The sequence below is a fragment of the Megalobrama amblycephala genome, linkage group LG7 (assembly GCF_018812025.1).
Source record: "Megalobrama amblycephala isolate DHTTF-2021 linkage group LG7, ASM1881202v1, whole genome shotgun sequence".
In the NCBI taxonomy this organism is placed as follows: Eukaryota; Metazoa; Chordata; class Actinopteri; order Cypriniformes; family Xenocyprididae; genus Megalobrama; species Megalobrama amblycephala.
In genome coordinates, this window is record NC_063050.1 from 17,531,638 (window position 1) to 17,556,550 (window position 24,913).

At 36.2% G+C, this 24,913-nt stretch overlaps 1 protein-coding gene across 1 annotated transcript; it reads left to right on the forward strand.

Moving 5' to 3' along the window:
- LOC125273134 lies at nucleotides 1-3,659 on the forward strand. Its single transcript, XM_048198401.1, has 4 exons — nucleotides 1-967; nucleotides 1,073-1,156; nucleotides 1,625-1,719; nucleotides 1,906-3,659. Exons 1-4 carry the CDS (start codon nucleotides 1-3, stop codon nucleotides 3,457-3,459), a joined length of 2,700 nt encoding a protein of 899 aa, XP_048054358.1. The 3' UTR covers nucleotides 3,460-3,659.
- Nucleotides 3,660-24,913: the final 21,254 nt, after the last annotated feature.

Here is a 24,913-nt window from a genome sequence, read left to right on the forward strand (position 1 = left end):
ATGTCGGAAATCGAACTCTTCCCGTCCGATGATGAGTCTCTATATTCACAGACTCTTTCGCCGAACCGCGCCATCCCAAGGAGCAGCCATGCGCCGCCAGGTGCCGTCGCTGAGTCTCCGACTCCATTGCGCGGCCGTCAGCCTATCCGCTCCACTATCCGTAGTCCAAGGCGGCTAGACCAGCCCTCTCCTCCACCGGTGAGACACACACCTTCTTCCTCATCGTCATCATCATCATCATCATCATCCTCCTACTCTATGGCTCAACCAACCATTCCTGCAATCGAGAAATGGACAGTGCTGGGATTAAGGCAAGCTCTGATCAGCGCGGATGTCCATTTCTCGAGACGGATGAATAAACCCGAGTTATATAAATTATATTCAAGCCTGCAGTCAACTTGCGCTCCCTTTAAACCCCTTTCTCCCTCTAAGAAAACGACTTCAAGCAGCAAAGGTAAAAAACCACGTACCTCTCAAACTCAGTCTTCCTCTACAGCAAGACCAGTTCAACGCCGATCGTCTGGTAAGGGCAGCGGGCCTTCAGCGAGCCTGGGCCGAGCCCCAGATTCCGCCGCTGCTACGCCGCACCCTCCTCCTTCTACTCAGCCTCTTTCCGCGGGTTTCTCCAGCACCGCCCCCCGTACGGAATTACCCGCCTCTACCAGTGGTTGTCTTCCCCCTAGCGTGAGGCTGCCTCCGCTAGCGGGGCAGGCTCAACCTGTACTGCTCACTGTCTCGAATTCTCCTCAACGTTCGTGGCCTGCGGCTCCTGACGTGAGGTTGCCTCCGCAAGAATCGCAAGCCCGAACAACTTTTCCTTCTCCTTCCCCTCTCGCTAACACTTTTCCCCAGCTGTGGCCTACAGCAGCCCCTAGCGTGAGGATGCCTCCGTTAGCGGCACAGGCCCAGCCGCTTTATTCTTTACCTCAACCTTCTCTCTCCTTCCCCGTCGCTTCCCAAGGTCCAGGTGCCATCTCAAGCGCGAGGCTGCCTCCGTTTTCAGTGTCGGCCCCGGATTTTCTCCCTCAAAACATTCTCCCTCAAGCAAAATCACAATTTTCTTTGTTCACAGCTACACCGATGCCCATTCCTCCAAACGCCATCGCTTTGGAACCGCCCCCTGTCGCCGGCAATATCAGAGCGCAGATTCTATCAGGTGCAGACATCGATCTATCATCACTCCTTTCCCTGCTTCCCCCACCTGATTCTAATCGCCAGATTAATTGTGGTGACTTTTCAGTCACTTTAAAAAATCCAAATAATTCCTCATCCCGAATCCTTTCATTTTCTGAATTTTGCATCGCATTCAGTAGATTCACCGAAATCATTTGTGCTGTTTTCCCCCATAGGAGACGCGAGCTGAATGACTATCTCGCGATAGTGGCAGAGCTCGCGTTATCCTATGGGGGATCTCATTTTTACACTTACCACAAGCTGTTTTCAGCAAAATGCGCCGTTCGTATCGCTCAGTGGAATCAGTGCCCCTACTGGGGCGCGCTGGACACTGATCTCCACAATAAAATCTTCCTGGGCGTTCGAAATATTTCCTGCGCAGTCTGTAGGTCGCTCGCCCATTCCACCATGACTTGTCCCCAAGTAAATCCGTCAATTCCTCCTATTCCAGTCCCCAACCAAGAGAAATCAACGAGTTACGTTCCACGGCCAGCTACAAACTCCGACTCATTCGGAAGAGGCGCAGCTTTTTCCTCCAGACGTCAGGTCTGCAACCACTTCAATACAGGCGGCTGCCTAAGAAATCGCTGTCGTTTTTTGCATATTTGCAATTACTGCGGCGGCGCCCACGCCCGCACTGTATGCCCTGTACAAAAATCTACCAATAAAAATTCCAAAAATTACTTGTCGACTCCTGTGAATATTTTACGTCTGTCATCTGAATTGTCTCAGCACCCCGATCCCGAATTTACCAAATATTTGCTGTCTGGTCTCGAACATGGTTTTGAACCAGGTCTAGAAAGCATTCCCTCACAAAATATGATTTGTGATAATCTTCAATCTGCTCTTACAGAACCCGACACAGTGGACGAATTGATCAATAAGGAAGTTAATTCTGGCTTCATGATCGGACCTTTTGATATTCCTCCTTTCGAACACTTTCGCATCAGCCCTATTGGAGTGGCTACAAGGAAATTCTCCGGTAAAAAACGTTTAATAATCGACCTCTCAGCCCCGCACAATTCTCCGTCTCCAAGCATAAACAGCCTCATTCCACTCGAAGAATTTTCTCTTCAGTACCATGATATTGACCAAGCAATACTGTTAATCAAAAACGCCGGTCGTGGTTCTTGGCTCGCCAAAGTCGACATTACTTCAGCATTTAAAGTGATGCCCATCCACCCAGACTCCTGGCATTTATTTGGCGTCCGTTGGCATGAAAAATATTACTTCGCCGTCCGCCTAACCTTCGGCTGCAAAAGCAGCCCCAAGATTTTTGACATGCTGTCAGAAGCAATTTGCTGGATTCTTTCCAACAACTACGCAATTCCTTACCTTATTCACCTGCTCGACGACTTCTTAATAATTTCGCCTCCTGATGCCATCCCAGCAGCGCATCTCACTACAGTCCAAAAGGTTTTTTCCGAGCTGGGAGTTCCGATCGCCCAGGACAAAACCAGTGGCCCAGCCACGTCCATCGAATTCCTGGGCATCAGTCTGGACACCGTCAAATTCCAGGCCTCTCTACCGAAAGAGAAAATCGACAGAATAATTCTGGTCTCTTCCACGTTGCTAGACAGCCCAAGTTGCTCAAAGCGCGAACTTCTGTCTCTGCTCGGCCACCTAAACTTCGCTATGCGTATAATCCCGCAAGGCCGCCCTTTCATCTCGCATCTTCTCTCTCTCGCATCCTCCGTCGCTGCGTTAGAAGACCAAATCTCCCTAACTAATCCATGCCGTGACGAACTAAAATTATGGATAACCTTCCTTAAACAGTGGAACGGATTATCTTTTTTCTATAATACGTTGGTGTCCCTTCCAATCGATATTCAGCTCTACACCGACGCAGCTCCCTCCATTGGCTTTGGGGGATTTTATCAAGGCCGTTGGTTCGCATCTACTTGGCCACCTCAGCTCTTAGATGCGACGCATTTCCCAGCCTCTTCAGCGTTGTTTGAACTTTATCCTCTCGTCGTCGCAGCTTTTCTATGGGGGAAAGAATGGTCCACAAACAACATAATCGTCTACTGCGACAATGAAGCAACGGTGCATTGCATTAATAAAACCCGCTCGCATGCACCAGCTATGATGCCACTCCTAAGACGCCTTATTTGGATAGCAGCTTGCGATCAATTTATCATAACAGCTAAGCACGTACCCGGGTCAAAAAATGAAATTGCTGACTCTCTCTCACGCTTTGCTTTCCAGAAATTCAGACAGCTGGCTCCAGAAGCGGACCCCAACCCGACGCCAGTACCTCACTATTCAGAATTAATCTTCCCATAAACCACTCTATGAGACCACTGCTTGACGCTTCTCTCAATTCGATCTTTGAAGCTTTTTCCCCACGAACCCTCCAATCATATTTAACAGCTTGGAGATGTTTTAAAACTTTTCATCTAATTTTTAACTTGCCGTTCCCAGATTTCTCTCTGCTCACCATTACGTCTTTCATCTCTTACCTCAACACAGCCAAGAGCCTCCAGGTTGGTTCCATTAAAGGCTATTTAAGTGGAATCCAGTTTTTTCACAAATTAATTTTCGGCTCACCCTCCTGTGAAATAACAAACTCGCAGACATCACTGCTTATTAAAGGCATCCAAAAAACCCATCCTACCCGCCCAGATGTTAGACAACCTCTAACATTAGACTTACTCACCAGATGTATCCGTACTCTCCGTCTAGGATACCATTCTATTAACACCGCTCGCACTTTGGATGCCATGTTCATTTTGGCTTTTTTCGGTTTCCTCAGATGCTCTGAACTCGCCATTACCTCCAATTTTAATCCTAAAATCCACCCCACCATTTCAGATCTATGCTTGTTAGACAATGAAACCTTCTCCTACTTTATCAAACAGAGTAAAACTGACCAGACCAAAAAAGGCCATTTCATTTACATCTTCAACCTCCAATCACCTATACAACCATACCAAACTCTCCAGTCCTACCTCCATTTCAAGAATTCACAAACCAAATCCCCTTCAGATCCACTCTTTACAGATGATTCAAACCACCCAGTCACACGTTTTTGGTTTCAAAAACATCTCAAATTGATCTTGATCCAATCTGGCATCCCAGCGGAACACTTTTCAAGCCACTCTTTTCGCATAGGAGCGGCGACCACAGCTGCCCAAAAAGGTCTCTCCCAGCAACAGATCCAAGCTCTCGGTCGTTGGTCATCCGAAGCCTTCAAAAGCTACATCAGATCTAACCGCTTCCACATCAAAAAAGCACACCAAACCCTCATCAGTTAAACCAACTCGCTAAAACCTTCTCGTGGGGCTTACCCATCCGATCGCAGTGAGTATTGAACTCCCGTCGGATGCCGCAAGAGCCCCAATCTAAAATTTCTAAACGTCCACCCACCATCAGCAGGGGTTAACCGTCCGATCGCAGTGAGTATTGAACTCCCGTCGGATGCTGCAAGAGCCCCAATCTAAAAATTTCTAAACGTCCACCCACCATCAGCAGGGGTTAACCGTCCGATCGCAGTGAGTATTGAACTCCCGTCGGATGCCGCAAGAGCCCCAATCTAAAATTTCTAAACGTCCACCCACCATCAGCAGGGGTTAACCGTCCGATCGCAGTGAGTATTGAACTCCCGTCGGATGCCGCAAGAGCCCCAATCTAAAATTTCTAAACGTCCACCCACCATCAGCAGGGGTTAACCGTCCGATCGCAGTGAGTATTGAACTCCCGTCGGATGCCGCAAGAGCCCCAATCTAAAATTTCTAAACGTCCACCCACCGTCAGCAGGGGTTAACCGTCCGATCGCAGTGAGTATTGAACTCCCGTCGGATGCTGCAAGAGCCCCAATCCAAAATTTCTAAACGTCCACCCACCATCAGCAGGGGTTAACCGTCCGATCGCAGTGAGTATTGAACTCCCGTCGGATGCCGCAAGAGCCCCAATCTAAAATTTCTAAACGTCCACCCACCATCAGCAGGGGTTAACCGTCCGATCGCAGTGAGTATTGAACTCCCGTCAGATAGAACCTTCTCGATCACGCAGACAGCTTTCTCCTTGCAAACATCAGCCTTATTTCTATATTTTTTTTTTGGGGGGGGGTCACAGTTTCAGTTTTCGGCTGCTGTCCGTAGTTAACTCTCGCTTTTTGGGGGGTACTCTGTGTTCGGGCCGATTACCGAGCTCGGAGCCCTCTCCCCGGACAGCACGCCAAATACGTTTACCAATTTATTTACCTGACTTATTTGTAAGTGTGAACTCGTGAAATTATGTTTCATTAACGTAGTTCAGGAGGAACAAGTCAAATAACCTACCCAATCATTACGTCATCTTAATGATTACGTCATCTCAACCAGCTGTCAACAATCTGTAATCAACGTATCTACCCAATCAGCATGAGTTCAGGCCTGTATATAATCACAGTCAAAACTCACCCAAAGATCCTCGACAGTTTCCAGAATCCCTCCACCACCCCGTCTCCTCACACTCTCTGGGTTACTTCATATAATCTAAAAGGGGGGGGGGGTACTCTGTGTTCGGGCCGATTACCGAGCTCGGAGCCCTCTCCCCGGACAGCACGCCAAATACGTTTACCAATTTATTTACCTGACTTATTTGTAAGTGTGAACTCGTGAAAGTGTGGATTGGAGGAAGATCACGAGAGCTTAGGTTTCCAATTGGGACAGGGTCTTTGTATCACATGAAGATGTGTGACCAATAGAAGATCAATACGTCACGGCATGACCTCTTTTCTGAATTAAAAAGAACACACATTTTTTTGCAGTAAAGTGGAGTAGATTTGTTATATGTTAAAAATATGTATAAAAAAAAGATGCTGCAGAGTATGAAGTCATATCACGGCCGTTGCAGTGTCTGTAGATATTTTGCGTGCTCAAAGTGTGATCGTGGCTTGAGTGGTCATCATTTTTTTAAATGTTACTTACTTGTTACAGAATGTTCACATGACATTCAAAAGTAATGTTCCCAAAATGTTTGCAGAATGATAAAATGGATTGTTTTCTTAACTCTTTCCCCCCACTGACAGCATTTTCCAGCAATCCATGTTTTCATTGTTATAAGGTATGGGGCACTATTACGCATCTTCTGAAAGAGTACAAAATCTCCAGATCAAAACACAGGCAAAACAGCAGAAACAAGCGACAGATGCATTGCTTATGCACATGTAAAATAACATGATCATCAAACATGAAACAATATGTAAATCAAAACTTCCTAATGTTAAAGAAAGAAATATTGAACCCATGATCTTCAAGTGAACTCAACTTGAAGATAGCCTTTGTTCCAACTCACAAATAGTCAAGACAATGGATTACTAAAGTTAAAGCAATCCATTGTTTTGACTATTTGTGAGTTGGAACAAAGGTTATCTTCAAGTTGAGTTAAAGTATGTTTAGTTGAGTTCATTCACATTTTTAAGGCAGCAGGTGAACTTTCATTTCTAAGTTTAACCAGCTGAAAATGTTTCACAGTGTAAAGCAGTTATGTTTTGATCATGTTTCTGAATCTGATCCGGACGTAGATTTTCTCAGTTTTTTGTTCAAAATGTTGTTTTTTTATTAAATTTATCCACAAGTGTTCATAAAAAAGAATGCATGAAGCTATTTTTTTTAAAGCACAGGCTCTGTTTCTTTTGATAGGCTATATTGTATGTTCAGATATACAACAAAATATTTTAGGGACCATGACATTTTGTGAAAATGGTCAAAAAAGCTGGTGCTTACGGAAGAGGATTAGAGCCAAGCAATAATAAAAAAATAAAACCATCTTGAGATTAAAGTTGTTAAATTTCGAGAAAAAAGTTGAGATAAAATGTTGAAAATAAACTCATTAAATTATGAGAAAAAAGTCGTTAAATTACGAATTTGTTCTCATAATTTAACAACTTTTTTCTCGTAATTTAATGACTTTCACATTAGCACTTTTGGTGCGCACCCGGGTTCGATTGACGTCAGAGTTCGGTACGTTTGGATGATGTGAACACTGTCTTCTGAACTCGGGTGCGCACCCGCGAACCGAACCCGAGTCCGCTTAAAAAGGGTGGTCTGGGGTGCGGTTCAAGGCAACTCCGGTACGGTTCGCTTCTGATATGAATGCAAACGCACCAAATTGCAGAAGTGAACCGCTATTAATGCCGTATTATTTGATAAAAATGTGTGTTTGTGTGTGTTTCACTCACTTTCCCGATGAGCGTGACTGACGTGCTGCAAACAGAGAGCTGTAGCTTAGCTTTTCTCATTTCTGCTCGCCTTCAGCATTCTTCATTCGCGGCAGATAGACGCAAGAGCCGTTATGAACAAAGCCAACGGTTCAAAAACAAAAATATAAAAGTGAGGAGAGCAACGTTATGCATTTCGCCGCCTTCTCCTGTGCCGTCGTTACTAAGCAACAGAGTAAACAGCTGCTGGTTTGATGACGCAAACGAACCACAGGTCGGACCCAAATAATATAATGTGAACACAGTCCAGTGGGGGCAGGGGGAGGGGGGAGCAATCGAACTCAGTTTCGGTCCAGGCAATCGAACCAAGTGTGAAAGCACCCTTATTCTCAACATTTTATCTCGACTTTTCTCGAAATTTAACGACTTTTTTTCCTCATAATTTAACGAGTTTTTTCTCGTAATTTAATGAGTTTATTCTCAACATTTTATTTCGACTTTTTTCTCGAAATTTAACGAGTTTTTTCTCGAAATTTAATGAGTTTATTCTCAACATTTTATTTCGACTTTTTTCTCAAAATTCAACGAGTTTTTTCTCGTAATTTAATGAGTTTATTCTCAACATTTTATTTCGACTTTTTTCTCAAAATTTAACGAGTTTTTTCTCGTAATTTAATGAGTTTATTCTCAACATTTTATTTAAACTTTTTTCTCAAAATTTAACGAGTTTTTTCTCGTAATTTAATGAGTTTATTCTCAACATTTTATTTCTTACTTTTTTCTCGAAATTCAATGAGTTTTTTCTCGTAATTTAATGAGTTTATTCTCAACATTTTATTTCGACTTTTTTCCTCGAAATTTAACGAGTTTTTTCTCTAAATTTAATGAGTTTATTCTCAACATTTTATTTCGACTTTTTTCTCGAAATTTAATGAGTTTATTTTCAACATTTTATTTCGACTTTTTTCTCAAAATTTAACGAGTTTTTTCTCGTAATTTAATGAGTTTATTCTCAACATTTTATTTCTACTTTTTTCTCGAAATTTAATGAGTTTATTCTCAACATTTTATTTCTACTTTTTTCTCTAAATTTAACGAGTTTTTTCTCGTAATTTAATGAGTTTATTCTCAACATTTTATTTCTACTTTTTTCTCGAAATTTAATGAGTTTATTCTCAACATTTTATTTCAACTTTTTTCTCGAAATTTAACGAATTTTTTCTCGTAATTTAATGAGTTTATTCTCAACATTTTATTTAGACTTTTTTCTCAAAATTTAACGAGTTTTTTCTCGTAATTTAATGAGTTTATTCTCAACATTTTATTTCAACTTTTTTCTCAAAATTTAACAAGTTTTTTCTCGTAATTTAATGAGTTTATTCTCAACATTTTATTTCTACTTTTTTCTCGAAATTCAATGAGTTTTTTCTCGAAATTTAATGAGTTTATTCTCAACATTTTATTTCGACTTTTTTCTCGAAATTTAACGAGTTTTTTCTCGTAATTTAATGAGTTTATTCTCAACATTTTATTTCGACTTTTTTCTCGAAATTTAACGAGTTTTTTCTCGAAATTTAATGAGTTTATTCTCAACATTTTATTTCTACTTTTTTCTCGAAATTTAATGAGTTTATTTTCAACATTTTATTTTGACTTTTTTCTCAAAATTTAACGAGTTTTTTCTCATAATTTAATGAGTTTATTCTCAACATTTTATTTCTACTTTTTTCTCGAAATTTAATGAGTTTATTCTCAACATTTTATTTCTACTTTTTTCTCGAAATTTAACGAGTTTTTTCTCGTAATTTAATGAGTTTATTCTCAACATTTTATTTCGACTTTTTTCTCAGAATTTAACGAGTTTTTTCTCGTAATTTAATGAGTTTATTCTCAACATTTTATTTCAACTTTTTTCTCAAAATTTAACGAGTTTTTTCTCGTAATTTAATGAGCTTATTCTCAACATTTTATTTCTACTTTTTTCTCGAAATTCAATGAGTTTTTTTCTCGTAATTTAATGAGTTTATTCTCAACATTTTATTTCGACTTTTTTCCTCGAAATTTAACGAGTTTTTTCTCGAAATTTAATGAGTTTATTCTCAACATTTTATTTCGACTTTTTTTCTCAAAATTTAACGAGTTTTTTTCTCGAAATTTAATGAGTTTATTCTCAACATTTTATTTCTACTTTTTTTCTCTAAATTTAACGAGTTTTTTCTCGAAATTTAATGAGTTTATTCTCAACATTTTATTTCAACTTTTTTGTCTAAATTTAACGAGTTTTTTCTCGAAATTTAATGAGTTTATTCTCAACATTTTATTTCGACTGTTTTCTCGAAATTTAACGAGTTTTTTCTCGTAATTTAATGAGTTTATTCTCAACATTTTATTTCGACTTTTTTCTCGAAATTTAACGAGTTTTTTCTCGAAATTTAATGAGTTTATTCTCAACATTTTATTTCTACTTTTTTCTCGAAATTTAATGAGTTTATTTTCAACATTTTATTTTGACTTTTTTCTCAAAATTTAACGAGTTTTTTCTCATAATTTAATGAGTTTATTCTCAACATTTTATTTCTACTTTTTTCTCGAAATTTAATGAGTTTATTCTCAACATTTTATTTCTACTTTTTTCTCGAAATTTAACGAGTTTTTTCTCGTAATTTAATGAGTTTATTCTCAACATTTTATTTCGACTTTTTTCTCAGAATTTAACGAGTTTTTTCTCGTAATTTAATGAGTTTATTCTCAACATTTTATTTCAACTTTTTTCTCAAAATTTAACGAGTTTTTTCTCGTAATTTAATGAGTTTATTCTCAACATTTTATTTCTACTTTTTTCTCGAAATTCAATGAGTTTTTTCTCGTAATTTAATGAGTTTATTCTCAACATTTTATTTCGACTTTTTTCCTCGAAATTTAACGAGTTTTTTCTCGAAATTTAATGAGTTTATTCTCAACATTTTATTTCGACTTTTTTCTCAAAATTTAACGAGTTTTTTTCTCGAAATTTAATGAGTTTATTCTCAACATTTTATTTCTACTTTTTTCTCTAAATTTAACGAGTTTTTTCTCGAAATTTAATGAGTTTATTCTCAACATTTTATTTCAACTTTTTTCTCGAAATTTAACGAGTTTTTTCTCGTAATTTAATGAGTTTATTCTCAACATTTTATTTCGACTTTTTTCTCGAAATTTAATGAGTTTATTCTCAACATTTTATTTCTACTTTTTTCTCGAAATTTAATGAGTTTATTTTCAACATTTTATTTCGACTTTTTTCTCAAAATTTAACGAGTTTTTTCTCGTAATTTAATGAGTTTATTCTCAACATTTTATTTAGACTTTTCTCAAAATTTAACGAGTTTTTTCTCGTAATTTAATGAGTTTATTCTCAACATTTTATTTCGACTTTTTTCTCAAAATTTAACAAGTTTTTTCTTGAAATTTAATGAGTTTATTCTCAACATTTTATTTCGATTTTTTTCTCAAAATTTAACGAGTTTTTTCTCGAAATTTAATGAGTTTTTTCTCGTAATTTAATGAGTTTATTCTCAACATTTTATTTTGACTTTTTTCTCGAAATTCAATGAGTTTTTTCTCGTAATTTAATGAGTTTATTCTCAACATTTTATTTCGACTTTTTTCTCAAAATTTAACGAATTTTTTCTCGTAATTTAATGAGTTTATTCTCAACATTTTATTTCTACTTTTTTCTCGAAATTCAATGAGTTTTTTCTCGTAATTTAATGAGTTTATTCTCAACATTTTATTTCGACTTTTTTCCTCGAAATTTAACGAGTTTTTTCTCGAAATTTAACGAGTTTATTCTCAAAATTTAACGAGTTTATTCTCAACATTTTATTTAGACTTTTTTCTCAAAATTTAATGAGTTTATTCTCAACATTTTATTTCGACTTTTTTCTCGAAATTTAACGAGTTTTTTCTCGAAATTTAATGAGTTTATTCTCAACATTTTATTTCAACTTTTTTCTCGAAATTTAACGAGTTTTTTCTCTTAATTTAATGAGTTTATTCTCAACATTTTATTTCGACTTTTTTCTCGAAATTTAACAAGTTTTTTCTCGAAATTTAATGAGTTTATTCTCAACATTTTATTTCTACTTTTTTCTCTAAATTTAATGAGTTTATTTTCAACATTTTATTTCGACTTTTTTCTCGAAATTTAATGAGTTTATTCTCAACATTTTATTTCGACTTTTTTCTCAAAATTTAACAAGTTTTTTCTTGAAATTTAATGAGTTTATTCTCAACATTTTATTTCTACTTTTTTCTCAAAATTTAACGAGTTTTTTCTCGTAATTTAATGAGTTTATTCTCAACATTTTATTTCGACTTTTTTCTCAAAATTTAACGAGTTTTTTCTCGAAATTTAACTAGTTTTTTCTCGTAATTTAATGAGTTTATTCTCAACATTTTATTTCGACTTTTTACTCGAAATTCAATGAATTTTTCTCGTAATTTAATGAGTTTATTCTCAACATTTTATTTCGACTTTTTTCTCAAAATTTAACGAGTTTTTTCTCGTAATTTAATGAGTTTATTCTCAACATTTTATTTCGACTTTTTTCTCAAAATTTAACGAGTTTTTTCTCGAAATTTAACGAGTTTTTTCTCGTAATTTAATGAGTTTATTCTCAACATTTTATTTCTACTTTTTTCTCGAAATTCAATGAGTTTTTTCTCGTAATTTAATGAGTTTATTCTCAACATTTTATTTCGACTTTTTTCTCAAAATTTAACGAGTTTTTTCTCGTAATTTAATGAGTTTATTCTCAACATTTTATTTCAACTTTTTTCTCAAAATTTAACGAGTTTTTTCTCGTAATTTAATGAGTTTATTCTCAACATTTTATTTCTACTTTTTTCTCGAAATTCAATGAGTTTTTTCTCGTAATTTAATGAGTTTATTCTCAACATTTTATTTAGACTTTTTTCCTCGAAATTTAACGAGTTTTTTCTCGAAATTTAACGAGTTTATTCTCAAAATTTAACGAGTTTATTCTCAACATTTTATTTAGACTTTTTTCTCGAAATTTAACAAGTTTTTTCTCGAAATTTAATGAGTTTATTCTCAACATTTTATTTCGACTTTTTTCTCGAAATTTAACGAGTTTTTTCTCGAAATTTAATGAGTTTTTTCTCAACATTTTATTTCGACTTTTTTCTCAAAATTTAACGAGTTTTTTCTCGTAATTTAATGAGTTTATTCTCAACATTTTATTTCTACTTTTTTCTCGAAATGTAACGAGTTTTTTCTCGAAATTTAACAACTTTAATCTCGAGATGGTTTTATTTTTTTATTATTGCTTGGACCTAATCCTCTTCCGTAGATGCTGGCTGGCAACTAAAAAAAAAAAAAAAACGGGGGGGGAAAGAGTTAATGATTGCGTAACCAAAAAAAAAAAAAAAATTAAATCATTTAAAAAAACTGGAAGTTTTGAATGTTCAGAGAACATTCAGAAATAACAATTTCATAATTTAATGGGTACATTAAAAAAATTAGACAAAAAAAAAGAGATAGAAAGTACTTGAAAATAATGGTCACAATGCAAAAATTTTTTTTATAGTTCTACGGTTAGACTTTATTTTCTTTAAGCAAAATGTAATTTCTTTGCATTTTATTGTAGTTTAGCGGTGACATATGACCTTGATATATTCTTGACAGGTGGAAAGTGTTTCATAAAACAAAAGCAAGCAACAAAAATAATTTTGGTTACACTTTATTTTGATGGTCCCCTTTAGACATTCTGTTGAAGTAACATTTCACCTACATGTCAGCTAACTCTCATTAGAGTATTAGTTGAGTATTAGTAGACTGTTAGGTGTTAGGGTTTGGATTAGTAGAATAAGCTGACATGTACTTGCAAAAGTCAGTAGAATGTCTGTTGGGAACATCTAAATAAAGTGTTTCCAGAAGCAGACAGTCTACTAATACTCAACTAATACTCTAATGAGATGTAGGTGAAATGTTACTTATAGTCAACAGAATGTCTAAAGTGGACGATCAAAATAGTGTTACCATAACACATTTACACTCTTAAAAATAAAGTTTCCAAAAGAAGTTTTCGCAGCAATGTCATAGAAGAATCATTTCTTAAAAGATCAATTTTTTTTTTCTTAATGTGATGAATATTTTAATAATCTAAAGACCCTTTTTCCACTATAAATGACCTTTTGTGGAATAGAACGATTCCATGGATGTTAAAGCTTCTACATGGAATCACAGATAGCAATAAAGAACCTTTAATTTTAAGAGTGAAGTGTCAGATGGGCCGTATTTTAACTTGATCAGTTTTGTGTCATAGTCGCTTCCTCTGGTGTGTGTATGTGTTTCCTCTTCCACACATATCTAATTAAAGTGTGTGTTGTCAAACGGATGATCTTTAGCGTGAAATCATCTTAGCGGATAGAAGGCCTGGGAGAAAGAGAGAGCGACAGAAAGAAAAGAGACAGGGACTTCAATCAGCTCCAGCTGGGATGGTTGTTTTCATTGTTGCTTGTATTAGCTGTAGTTTAAGCCTGTTTTCTACTTAGAGCTGCAGCTTTTGCACAAATGTTATTGCGAGCGCTCTCAGTGCTCTTCACCTGCTCTGATTACTCAAGCCAAACATTCGTACAGCACTCACCAAAACCTTTCCACTATCATCAGAAACACATGATTTGAGTTTACAATTTGGTCTATATTTGCATGGTTCCATTTTTATCTCTCAACTGTATAAAATATATATATATATTTCTATAATGAGTTGTATTTTTCTTGTATTCTGTAAAAAATCTTGAGAAGCTTAAATTCTCAAGATTTTTAAATTTAAAGTTTATTAATATTTATTATATAAGATAGCAGTGTTTTGAAATTCCTGTTCTTTTTACTTCCACGAATTTCTGCAGTTGTAATGTAATGCTTAGACTCAATTCAAACTTTTATTTTGTAAGGATTTTTTTAAGGACTTTTATAATTTCAGGATTAGGTGTGCTTTCTAATCATGATATTTACAAATTTTATTGTTTTTAAAACATGCTTTATTTGTGTATTAATATTTATTATAAGGTAGGTAGCAGTTTTATAAAATTATTTTTATTTTCCACAAATTCAAATTTCACATTGTCGGTGTGGCCTGGAAGGGAAAGCACATACTGTCTATTAGCCACTAGGGGTGCAATCTTGTTGTTGTTGTTTTAAATTATCTTAGTCTGCTTTAAAGGGTTAGTTCACCCAAAAATGAAAATAATGTCATTTATTACTCACCCTCATGTCGTTCCACACCCGTAAGACCTTTGTTCATCTTCAGAACACAAATTAAGATATTGTTAATGAAATCTGATGGCTCAGTGAGGCCTCTATTGAGAGCAATGTTACTGCACCTCTCAAAATCCATAAAGCTACTAAAAACATATTTGAAACAGTTCATGTGAGTTCAGTGGTTCTATCTTAATATTATAAAGCGATAAGGATACTTTTTGTGCGCCAAAAAAAACAAAATAACATCTTTTCAACAATATCTATATGGGCCGAGTTCAAAACTCTGCTTCAGAGCTTTACAAATCCAATCAGTGAATCGGAGCGCCAAAGTCACGTGATTTCAGCAGTTTAGCCGTTTGATAGGAGATCCGAATCACTGATTCGACATAAAAGATTCATAAAGCTCAGAAGCTTCATGAAGCAGTGTTTTGAAATCGGCCCATATAGATATTTTTGAAAATTCATTTTTGTTTTTTCTTTATCTTTATTGCTTTATAATATTAAGGTAGAACCACTGAACTCACATGAACTGATTTAAATATGTTTTTAGTACCTTTATGGATCTTGAGAGAGGAAGTGTCATTGCTGTCTATGGAGGCCTCGCTGAGCCATCGGATTTCATCAAAAATATCTTAATTTGTGTTCTGAAGATGAATGAAGGTCTTACGGGTGTGGAACGACATGAGGGTGAGAAATAAATGACATTATTTTCATTTTTTGTTTTTGGATGCACTCTACTTTTAGATATAGACTGCATCCAAAAACGGATATGAGCAGGTACTTATTTTGAATAAGTAATTACTTCACGACCACTAAAAAAAGTATGTTCTATATATTATGAATGGAATTTGGATGTACTACTTTTGCCATGTTGTCATTATCATGTGACCAACCAGCATCAGTTGCGTTTCTTCACTGCCATTCACAAATCCTGTACTATCCCGTGGCCTCATGGGATAGTAAAGTGTCCATTGCATTGCACTACTACTTCTCTCCGGAAGTAGTAGGTCATCTGGGTAACTTTTTGCCTACCCCACCACAGAGGCAGCTCCATAGACCACAATGCAACAGGATTTTGATGTCACAACAGCAACTCACAGTCCTCATATTTAATTTATTCACACACAATTCAAATGAGTTACAAATAGTTAAGTCAGGTACATTAAGCAGTTTAAAAGAGTTATACAGAGATAAAACATCATGGCTCCATTGCAGATTCTGATTGATCAAGGGCTTAGCGCGTTCTATTTAAACACAATGTAAGGGTTCGGTAGTGGGCACTAGTGTAGTGACGTACATCCGAGTGAACGAGTCGGAGGGAAGTTAGTGAGGGAAGGGCAAAAAAAAGTTTACTTTTACGCAGTCTCATTGACTCAGGATTTACAGTATTGATTCTTCAGGCTAACTGTGGGCCAGTTTCCCTCCAGAACTTTTTCCCTTTACAATTCTTATGACTATAAAAATGTCAAGCCCTAGTGGCCAGTGTTGACACTACATGCTACTTGTTAGCCACCTTCAAAAAATAATTTTTTGCCCTTCCAGGACGAAATAAAGTAAATATATGAATTAGGAAATATTTCCCAAAGTATTTGAAAGCAACATAACGTTACTGGATTAAAATCAGTGCAGAAGACACAGGAACAGAAGATTCTGTCTGGGCCAATGGCCTATATCCAGCTAACAGGGAATGTTCTCAGAACTTTAGCTAACGTTCTAGCAATGTTCTTTCAAAGTTCAACAAACATTCTTCCAGTAACGTTGATAGAATGTTCGCTCAAAGTTATCTAGCCTGTAATAATGTTCTCAAAACATTAGCACAAAAATGTTATATATACATAGTTTTCTAAATGTTACTTTTTTCAGAATGTTCAGAACATTCAAAAGTAACATTGCCAAACTGTTTGCAGAATTATAAAATGGAATGTTTCCTTAACGTTTGCATAACCTAGAAAGAACGTTTTTAAAACCTTTAAAAAAATGGATGTTTTGAATGTTCCGAGAACTTAATGGGAACATTACCAAAACATTCTTAGAACATATTTTTGTTAGCTGGGCACTTACATATGAACCTTCACTGTAATCCCTTACACACACAGGGAGATTCCAAAGATAGCAACAGTTCCAGTTGAGCCGCTCTGAGAGAGTCACTGCGGTGCGCCCAAATTGAAAGGGTGGGACCGGGGCCGCCAAGCATGAAAAAGGATAGAAACGAGGTATGGGAGAGAAAGAAAGCATGAAAGAGAGAGAGGAACAGGGAGGGCGGCACCCTTAAAGGACCCCATCCCGCTCTCTTAAGGAAGATGAGAGAGTGCGAGTGACGAAGGATGAAAAAGAAGGGAGAGAAACAAATTATTAACACCCCACCGACCACTTTAAAGAGGACAAAAGCAGGGAATGAGAGAGGAGCGGACGCAGGGAGAGGTGAAGACACAGAGGAGGGAGGGACGCTAACGTTTCACCGTTACACCCACTGGGGTTTCACCCGTTTCATTCAGCCACAGAGGATAAACTGACCAGATCAGTGTGTATGTTTATAGCCACCATATATAATACTTACAGGATCACTGCATTATTCCTCAAAAAAAGAAAAGAAAACACAACACCACATAAATCATTATACAGTGGTGGTCAGAATTATTGGCACCCTTGGTAAATATGATCAAAGATGACTGTAAAAATAAATCTGCATTGTTTATCCTTTTGATCTTTAATTCATAAAATTAGCAAAAGTCTAACCTTTCATTGAAGAAAAAGAATTGAAAGTGAGGGGAAAAGTCACATTATGAAATAAATGTTTATCTACAAAACACGTTGGCCACAATTATTGGCACCCTTTTATTCAATAATTTTTGCAACCTCCTTTTGCCAAGAAAACAGCTCTGAGTCTTCTTCTATAATGCCTTCAAATTATCATTTGAACGCTTAAACTCTCAATATTCATCTAGTGAAATTGGACACTTAGGTAACATAGAAACGCTCTTAGCTCTTTAAAGCAGGAAGGATTCTGATTGGCTGTCAATGTTTTCATCATTCATCAACTGGAAAAAAATTTTTTTTTGAAAATGATTCCAATGACATTGTTTCTCTGTGCAGTTTTCATTATAAGTTGTGGTGTGTGGAGTAGTGTTGTAGTCAAGACCACCTAAACTGAGATCAAGTCAAGAACAAGACCAGACTAGCACTCCTCAAATTCATCTGAAAGATTCACATTTACTGCTTGAGAAATGTCTTATTTTCAATCAATAATTACAATTAGAATAATAAGACACTGTATAGAGCTGTTACCAATCAATTGAAATCACTAACAACAAAGTTCATCTTTACACTGCAGAGGTGGAACAGAAGTTGCATCTAAATTGGTACAATTACAAATGCATAAATAATGTTGAGATTAATGTTTTAAAAATACAATTTTGTTTATTGAACATTTGCAAAAAATCATTATCACATTTGCAATTGTGCTCATATTTGTGAAAACAGCCCTCTTTCTTGTGATATTGCTTAATTATATCATTTGTTAGAATATAAATAACAAGATCTTATACAAGTACTTTTTTGCAATCATATCTTGAATTTTGTGGGCATTTGTATTAATTTCTGACATAGCACAACAGTAACAAAATAAATGAAATTACAAATAAGTTACTGATTGAATTTGAAGCAGTAAGTTTTACATTATTATTTACATTATTATCAAATTAATGAGGTTTACAAAGAAATCAGACAATGCAACGCAATTTAGCATATCTTGACCGGTCTTGAAATATAATTCCTTTTAGTCTGAGACCAAGACAAGACCAAGACCTTCAAAAATAGTCTTAAAACTGGCCTCGAGATCATGACCGGTCTAGAGTACTACAACACTAGTGTGGACTCAGCTATTCTTTTATATTTAGAATGATTTTTAGAACTACATCTTTATCATTATAGTTATCATCTTTGGTGTGAACGGGCCTTAACTCAAACCACATTTGAGTTACACATTTGACAAAACATGTCTAGACCTCATCAGTCCCATCAAGGACACAGTATATCACCAGTATTGGTGACCAACAGTCTTGTGTTTTGGGTGCTTGCGTCCCCACTTAGACTAGCTTAACCAGCAAAACACCAGAGTTAACGTTCTCAGGGTAACGTTCTGGCAAGGTTATCTCAAAGTTATGAACAAACATTCTTCCAGTAACATAGATACAATAGAACGTTTGTTCAAATTTGTCTGGTTTTTAATAATGTTCTCAAATACGTCAAAAACATTATTTCTTGAATGTTCTCAGAACGTTTTTTCTGAAACTTTTTTTTTTTTAACATATCACTTACTACTTGTTTCGGAACATTTAGAGAACATTCAAAAGTAATGTTCCCTTAATGTTTGCAAAATGATCAATTGGAACATTCCCTTAATGTTTTCTCTAACGTTCGCATAACAAAGAAAAAACATGTTTGTAACATTTTAAAAAAATGTTCCTTTTGAATGTTCAGAGAACAAATGAAACCATTAGCAGAATGTTCTTAGGACGTATTTTTGTTAGCTGGGATGTCCTCGGGCAACTCGCATTAGCTAACGTGTGATAATGAACATCTGGACAGACCAGCATAAACCTGTCTAAACACTGAGGTTTAGCAAGACACCAAATTGTTGAAAGAAACACTATTTGCTTTTTATTGTGAGTAGTAGACAGATACAAAAATTAATTAAAATAATCAGACAAGTACTTTCTCTAAAACTAACTGAAAGTGTTTCATGTAGCATAATGACCACCAACATTCGAAATGTTCACCGCATCAGAGCCTCTTTGATTCCTGACCCATCAGAACTTCAGAAGTTCAAAGGTTCTGCTCAAATATTGTCTAAGTCTCATTCAGGACCATAAATAGTCATAACGCATGTGCGAGTGGTCCTCCAGACCCGTGGCAGATGAAACCTCAGGGTTTGTTTATGCTCGGCCAGTCTTAATCCTGCAGCTCTCTGCTGTCACTCAAAGCCTGACAGTACCCAAGGGCTGCTGGGAGATCCCTTTACGCTCTTGCTCAGACATGCAACACAAAGCAAACACACAACAAGCTCAGCTGTAAACACACTTTGGGCAGGGTTGTGGCGTGCTGGATATAGTTTCAAAGTCGGAACATTGACGCATGTGTGTTCAGAAAACACACAAACAGATTGGAGAGGTCGAGCGAGTCATCTTTAGGGTGCATTTGTTCAATGTGTTGATGTAATTTCAACTGAAACAGGAAGACAGAGCGATATTTCGAACAGCCCTGCCCCTTTTTTTTAAATAGCCAATAGCATTTTGTTTATGTTACAGCTCGGCCAGAGCCGTTAGACTCTGTAAAACCTCTGTTTCCTTCTAATCTCTAACTGTTTCTCCTCATAATGTCCTTTATATCGCCTATATACAGCATTCTGTGCAGAATTCATATTTTGTGGTGTGTGCCGACTCGCGCAGATGATTCGCTCTGTGCTCTCGTGTCTCTGGACCGGAGCAGACTGCTCGCGTTGCGGCGGTTCATGTGACACTAATGCGAAAACGGACTTCATTCACGTCAAAGGAAACCATATTTACACTGTCTGAATCATTCCCTGTTCTCTATATAGTGCACTATGTGCCATTCACCATGTAGAAACTAGTAAATGCGTGAACAAATGACCGATTTCAGCCGAGGCTTCAGTATCTGTTAGAGGGGGCGGGACTTCAGATTCTAGAGAGCATTTGATTGGACAGAAAATTTGATGAGAAGCTGAAGTGCGATGTGATGTCATGAAAATCCATTATCCATTTTAGCAGAAGTGAGAGACTGTAAGTTTTGAATGCTTATATCTCCTAAATGCGAATTTTGTCATTGTTTTGGAACACACCAGCTTATTCATAACCTTAAGGCTAACATATTCATACTAAAAGCTAAAAAACTTAAATTTTGATTTCAGGGGGACTTTAAAGTCGTCATGAAACAGAAGTTGCATTTTCTTCCCTATTGTATGACGTTTATCTGAGAGAAACGGCTTCTCAAACAAGAAAAAAAAATGTATGGTGGGACTTGATTTTGCCAATGGGGGATTGATTGGATCATTGTGGTTTGTTATTGGTGGATCTCATGTGAGTGACAGGTTGTCCCCACCCTCACGCCAGTAAAGAAGAGAGAAGAGAAGAGAAGATATGAGCTGCAAGAGGGAGGGGAAGATATTTTGATTAAAGTTTACAAGGGCACATAAATTGTTTTAAAAAAAGAATTGTCAATTTTGATTTCATGGTGACTTTAAGCTACAGATTTTTACAAAGGTAATCATGCACGAGTGTGGTCCAGGTATAAACTCCACATTGACTGCTGCTCACCACTGTTGAAAGCCCCTGGACTGCAGAAGTTAGATCGGGGTATATGTGGGCTGAACATGACCCTGAATTTGGATATATGCAGTATAATAGCACAGTTTGTTGTAGGTAATGTCTATTCAACCATTTCATTTAAAAACTCATTTAAAACTTTTTTTTTCTTTTTTTTTTACATTCAATCAAAAATGTACGAAAATTTTGGGCAGATTGAACGCAAGGAATCATGGTTGCAGGTTTACTTGGCTCTGTTCGTGCACCTCAAACCGCAAAAACCAGGCAATGGAACACAAAAATAAGAGCAGCGACAGTGAGACTGGGAAGAGACAATGTGCCAACAACCATTAATCTTTTGTTGTTTTGAAATTTTTTAAAACTTTATTTTGATATAGGCCTACTTTTGTATAAAATTTTATGTAAGTATATTAACAAATATAAATAGATTTTTTTTTAAAGCTACCCTTTATGTACACTACATTTCAAAAATTTGTGGTCAGTAAGATTTATATATATATATATATATATATATATATATATATATATATATATATATATATATATATATATATATATATAAAAGAAATGATTACTTTTATTCAGTAAAGATGCATTAAATTGATCAAAAGTGACTTAAAGGGTTAGTTCACCCAAAAATGAAAATTCTGTCATTTATTACTCACCCTCATGCTGTTCCACACCCGTAAGACCTCCATTAATCTTCGGAACACAAATTAAGATATTTTAGTTGAAATCCGATGGCTCCGTGAGGCCTCCATAGGGAGCAATGACACTTCCTCTCTCAAGATCCATAAAGATACTTAAAACATATTTAAATCGGTTCATGTGAGTATGGGTTCAATATTAATATTATAAAGCGACAAGAATATTTTTGGTGCGCCAAAAAAACAAAACAAAATAACGACTTATTTAGTGATGGCCGATTTCAAAACACTGCTTCAGGAAGATTCGGAGCATAAATGAATCAGTGTATCGAATCATGATTCGGATCGCGTGTCAAACTGCCAACGGCTGAAATCATGTGACGTTGGCGCTCCGAACAGCAGATTCGATACACTGATTCATTTGTGCTCCGATTCTTCATGAAGCAGTGTTTTGAAATCGGCCATCACTAAATAAGTCGTTATTTTGTTTTTTTTTGGCGCACCAAAAATATTCTCGTCGCTTTATAATATTAATATTGAACCACTGTACTCACATGAACCGATTTAAATATGTTTTTAGTACATTAATGGATCTTGAGAGAGGAAGTGTCCATTGCTCCCTATGGAGGCCTCACGGAGCCACTAAAATATCTTAATTTGTGTTCTGAAGATGAATGAAGGTCTTACGGGTGTGGAACGACATGACGGTGAGCAATAAATGACAGAATTTTCATTTTTGGGTGAACTAACCCTTTAAGACATTTGTAAGATTGCAAAAGGTTTCTATTTCAAATAAATGCTGTTTTTTTTAAACTTTATATTCATCAAGGAACCCTGCTAAATGTATCGGTTTCAACAAAAATATTAAACAGCAAAACTATCTTCAACATTGATAGTAGCCAAATAAGAAATATTAGAATGATTTCTGAAGGATCATGTAACACTGAAGACTGGATCATGATGCTGAAAATACAGCTTTGATCACAGGAATAAATTACATTTTAAAATATAGTCAAATAGAAAACAGTTATTTTACATTATAATAATATTTCACAATATTACTATTTTTGCTATGTATGACTGTGCAGATGAATACCTTCCATTCATAACAGATAATGCTTTACATTAAACTCTGTTAGAGAGCTACATATGGCAATTTATCGTTTAATAAAATACCTTACTCACCTGTTGAGTAATGAAAACGCCAAGGCGTCGCTTTTACAACATTTCAAATCCCTCAGTTCTTGCCATCTCCGAAAAGCCAAGCCAGTGTTGACTGTTGTTTGATTAGGCCTACTAACTCTGTCATGTCCTCTTTTCGCCAGCAGACTCTTCCCTGTTCCACGTTTTTTTTTAAATGGGTGATTCTCCGGAGGTTCGAGATTTATCTGCTCCAAGTCAACCTTTCTCGATCACACCATCCACCACCATCACATGCATCGAAGCCGCCGGAGGAACTTTTCTCTAGTTATGGATATGACCAGACACGCACGGGCGAGTGACGTATGTATGCATTTTCCCGCGAAAACCACCCCGTCGGGTCTAAAATATAAACGCTTTTAACAGGCTTACCATACCATACTTGTTAATTTTGAACAAAAAAAGTTACATAGCATACTTTTAAATTAATATTCATGTTTCCATAAGTGTTACAGCCCACTCCACTAAAGACAGCACTCTTTGTGCTTGACATTCACACAGTTAAGTTCGATGGTTTTTATTTCTGTTCGGTCATTTTCCTCAAAAAATGGTGCATGACACCCTATGTCATCTTAAAGTCCTCCTGTAGTCAATAGTGTTATCCATTAAAACTCATCTTTGGCCACCAAAATGACATATTTAAACGTTTATTCCTGTGAAAATGATTTCTTCATGCCTTAAAATAGCTTGAATGTAACTCTGCACTCTTGCCTCATTTAGCATTTGTGGATCCATGAATATGGTGTTGACTGATGAATTTGCGGATGGTTTGTCTTATTAAAAACACCATGAACAACATTAAAAACGTGATTTTCACCACAGGGGTTTTGTCCTGCATATTGTTGGGTCTAGCCCTAGACAGTTCAATAAATACATTTTGAGATTTGATAAACAATTTCTGTACTGTTGGGTTGCCACTTGATATCCAATGCAAAATCTAGATCCTGAAGTAATGAAGAAGTTTTATGTCATACAATTATGAAGTGTCTGAATACTGGGATAAGTACGGGAGATGGTGTTATGTGGTGAGAACAGGTGTTTGGATTACTTTGGTCCAATTTTAACCAGACAACAGCATTCCTCAAACATGCTCAGAGATTAGTTGAGCTTGTTTGATGCAGATGTACCAAATCCCACGATGTTTGCGCCTCAGTAAGATGCCATGCAGCTACAGCACAGCAGGATTCCACTGACCAAACAAGCAAACACTGCCATCCCGTTTATCCAACCCTATTTACCCAGCTGCGTCTCAGAGAGTCTTGAGGTAGCTGATAATTAAATTCGTGATTTGTCGTTTTTCTGTTGGATAAATAAATCTGCACATCGTTGCAAGCCACTGATTACCGGTCAGAATACCAATACGTGTTCATCAATGTGTTGATATGACTTAATTATTGTTTATATGAATTGTGAGCTTTTCTCTTGGATTGAATCTAAGCCATTCTTTAATTCCAGCCAGAACTAAACAAATGAAATCATAAGCAGTTTACTCAGTTATTAAACTGTGAAGCTATCCTCAATTCATACACATTTAGCTTTATAAAGCTGTGTGAAACAGAAACATTTCCGCTTTGAAACTGCTGTAAAAGTTCCTACAGCTAACAGGCTAATGATGAACTGTATTACTTTGGTGCCACCATTATTTTTGAAAAGTAACAAACCATTTGAAGCCTATGTTGAAGCATATGTTACAGTGATTTCACCATGGTAAAAGGACTTTTAGGCCCTTCGCGTTGTACACATGGCCTTGAGTGGCTTATTACTTTATTACAAATATGAATTTAAAAAACCCTGATTGGATAAGCAACTTCTGAAGCTGTAAATATTCATGACAGGTAGACCGCACATCATTTGAATTCTATATTAATGCACATATATAAAGTCAATATATCTACAATGTCCCCTAAAGTTATGGTTATGAACTTTAGTAAAAATCACTGTAATTCATAGTCTCTCATGGATTCTAACTTTAAAGTGAAATAATTATAACCTTTGTTGTGGACCTTAGTCATATGTGACAGAGTTTGAAGCATAACATATATTCTTTTTTGTCTGTTTTGAAATTTTAGTAAAGAAATTTTACAAAAAAAAATAAAAAATAGTAAAAAATAAAAGGAATAAAGGAAATGAAAAACAATTTGTC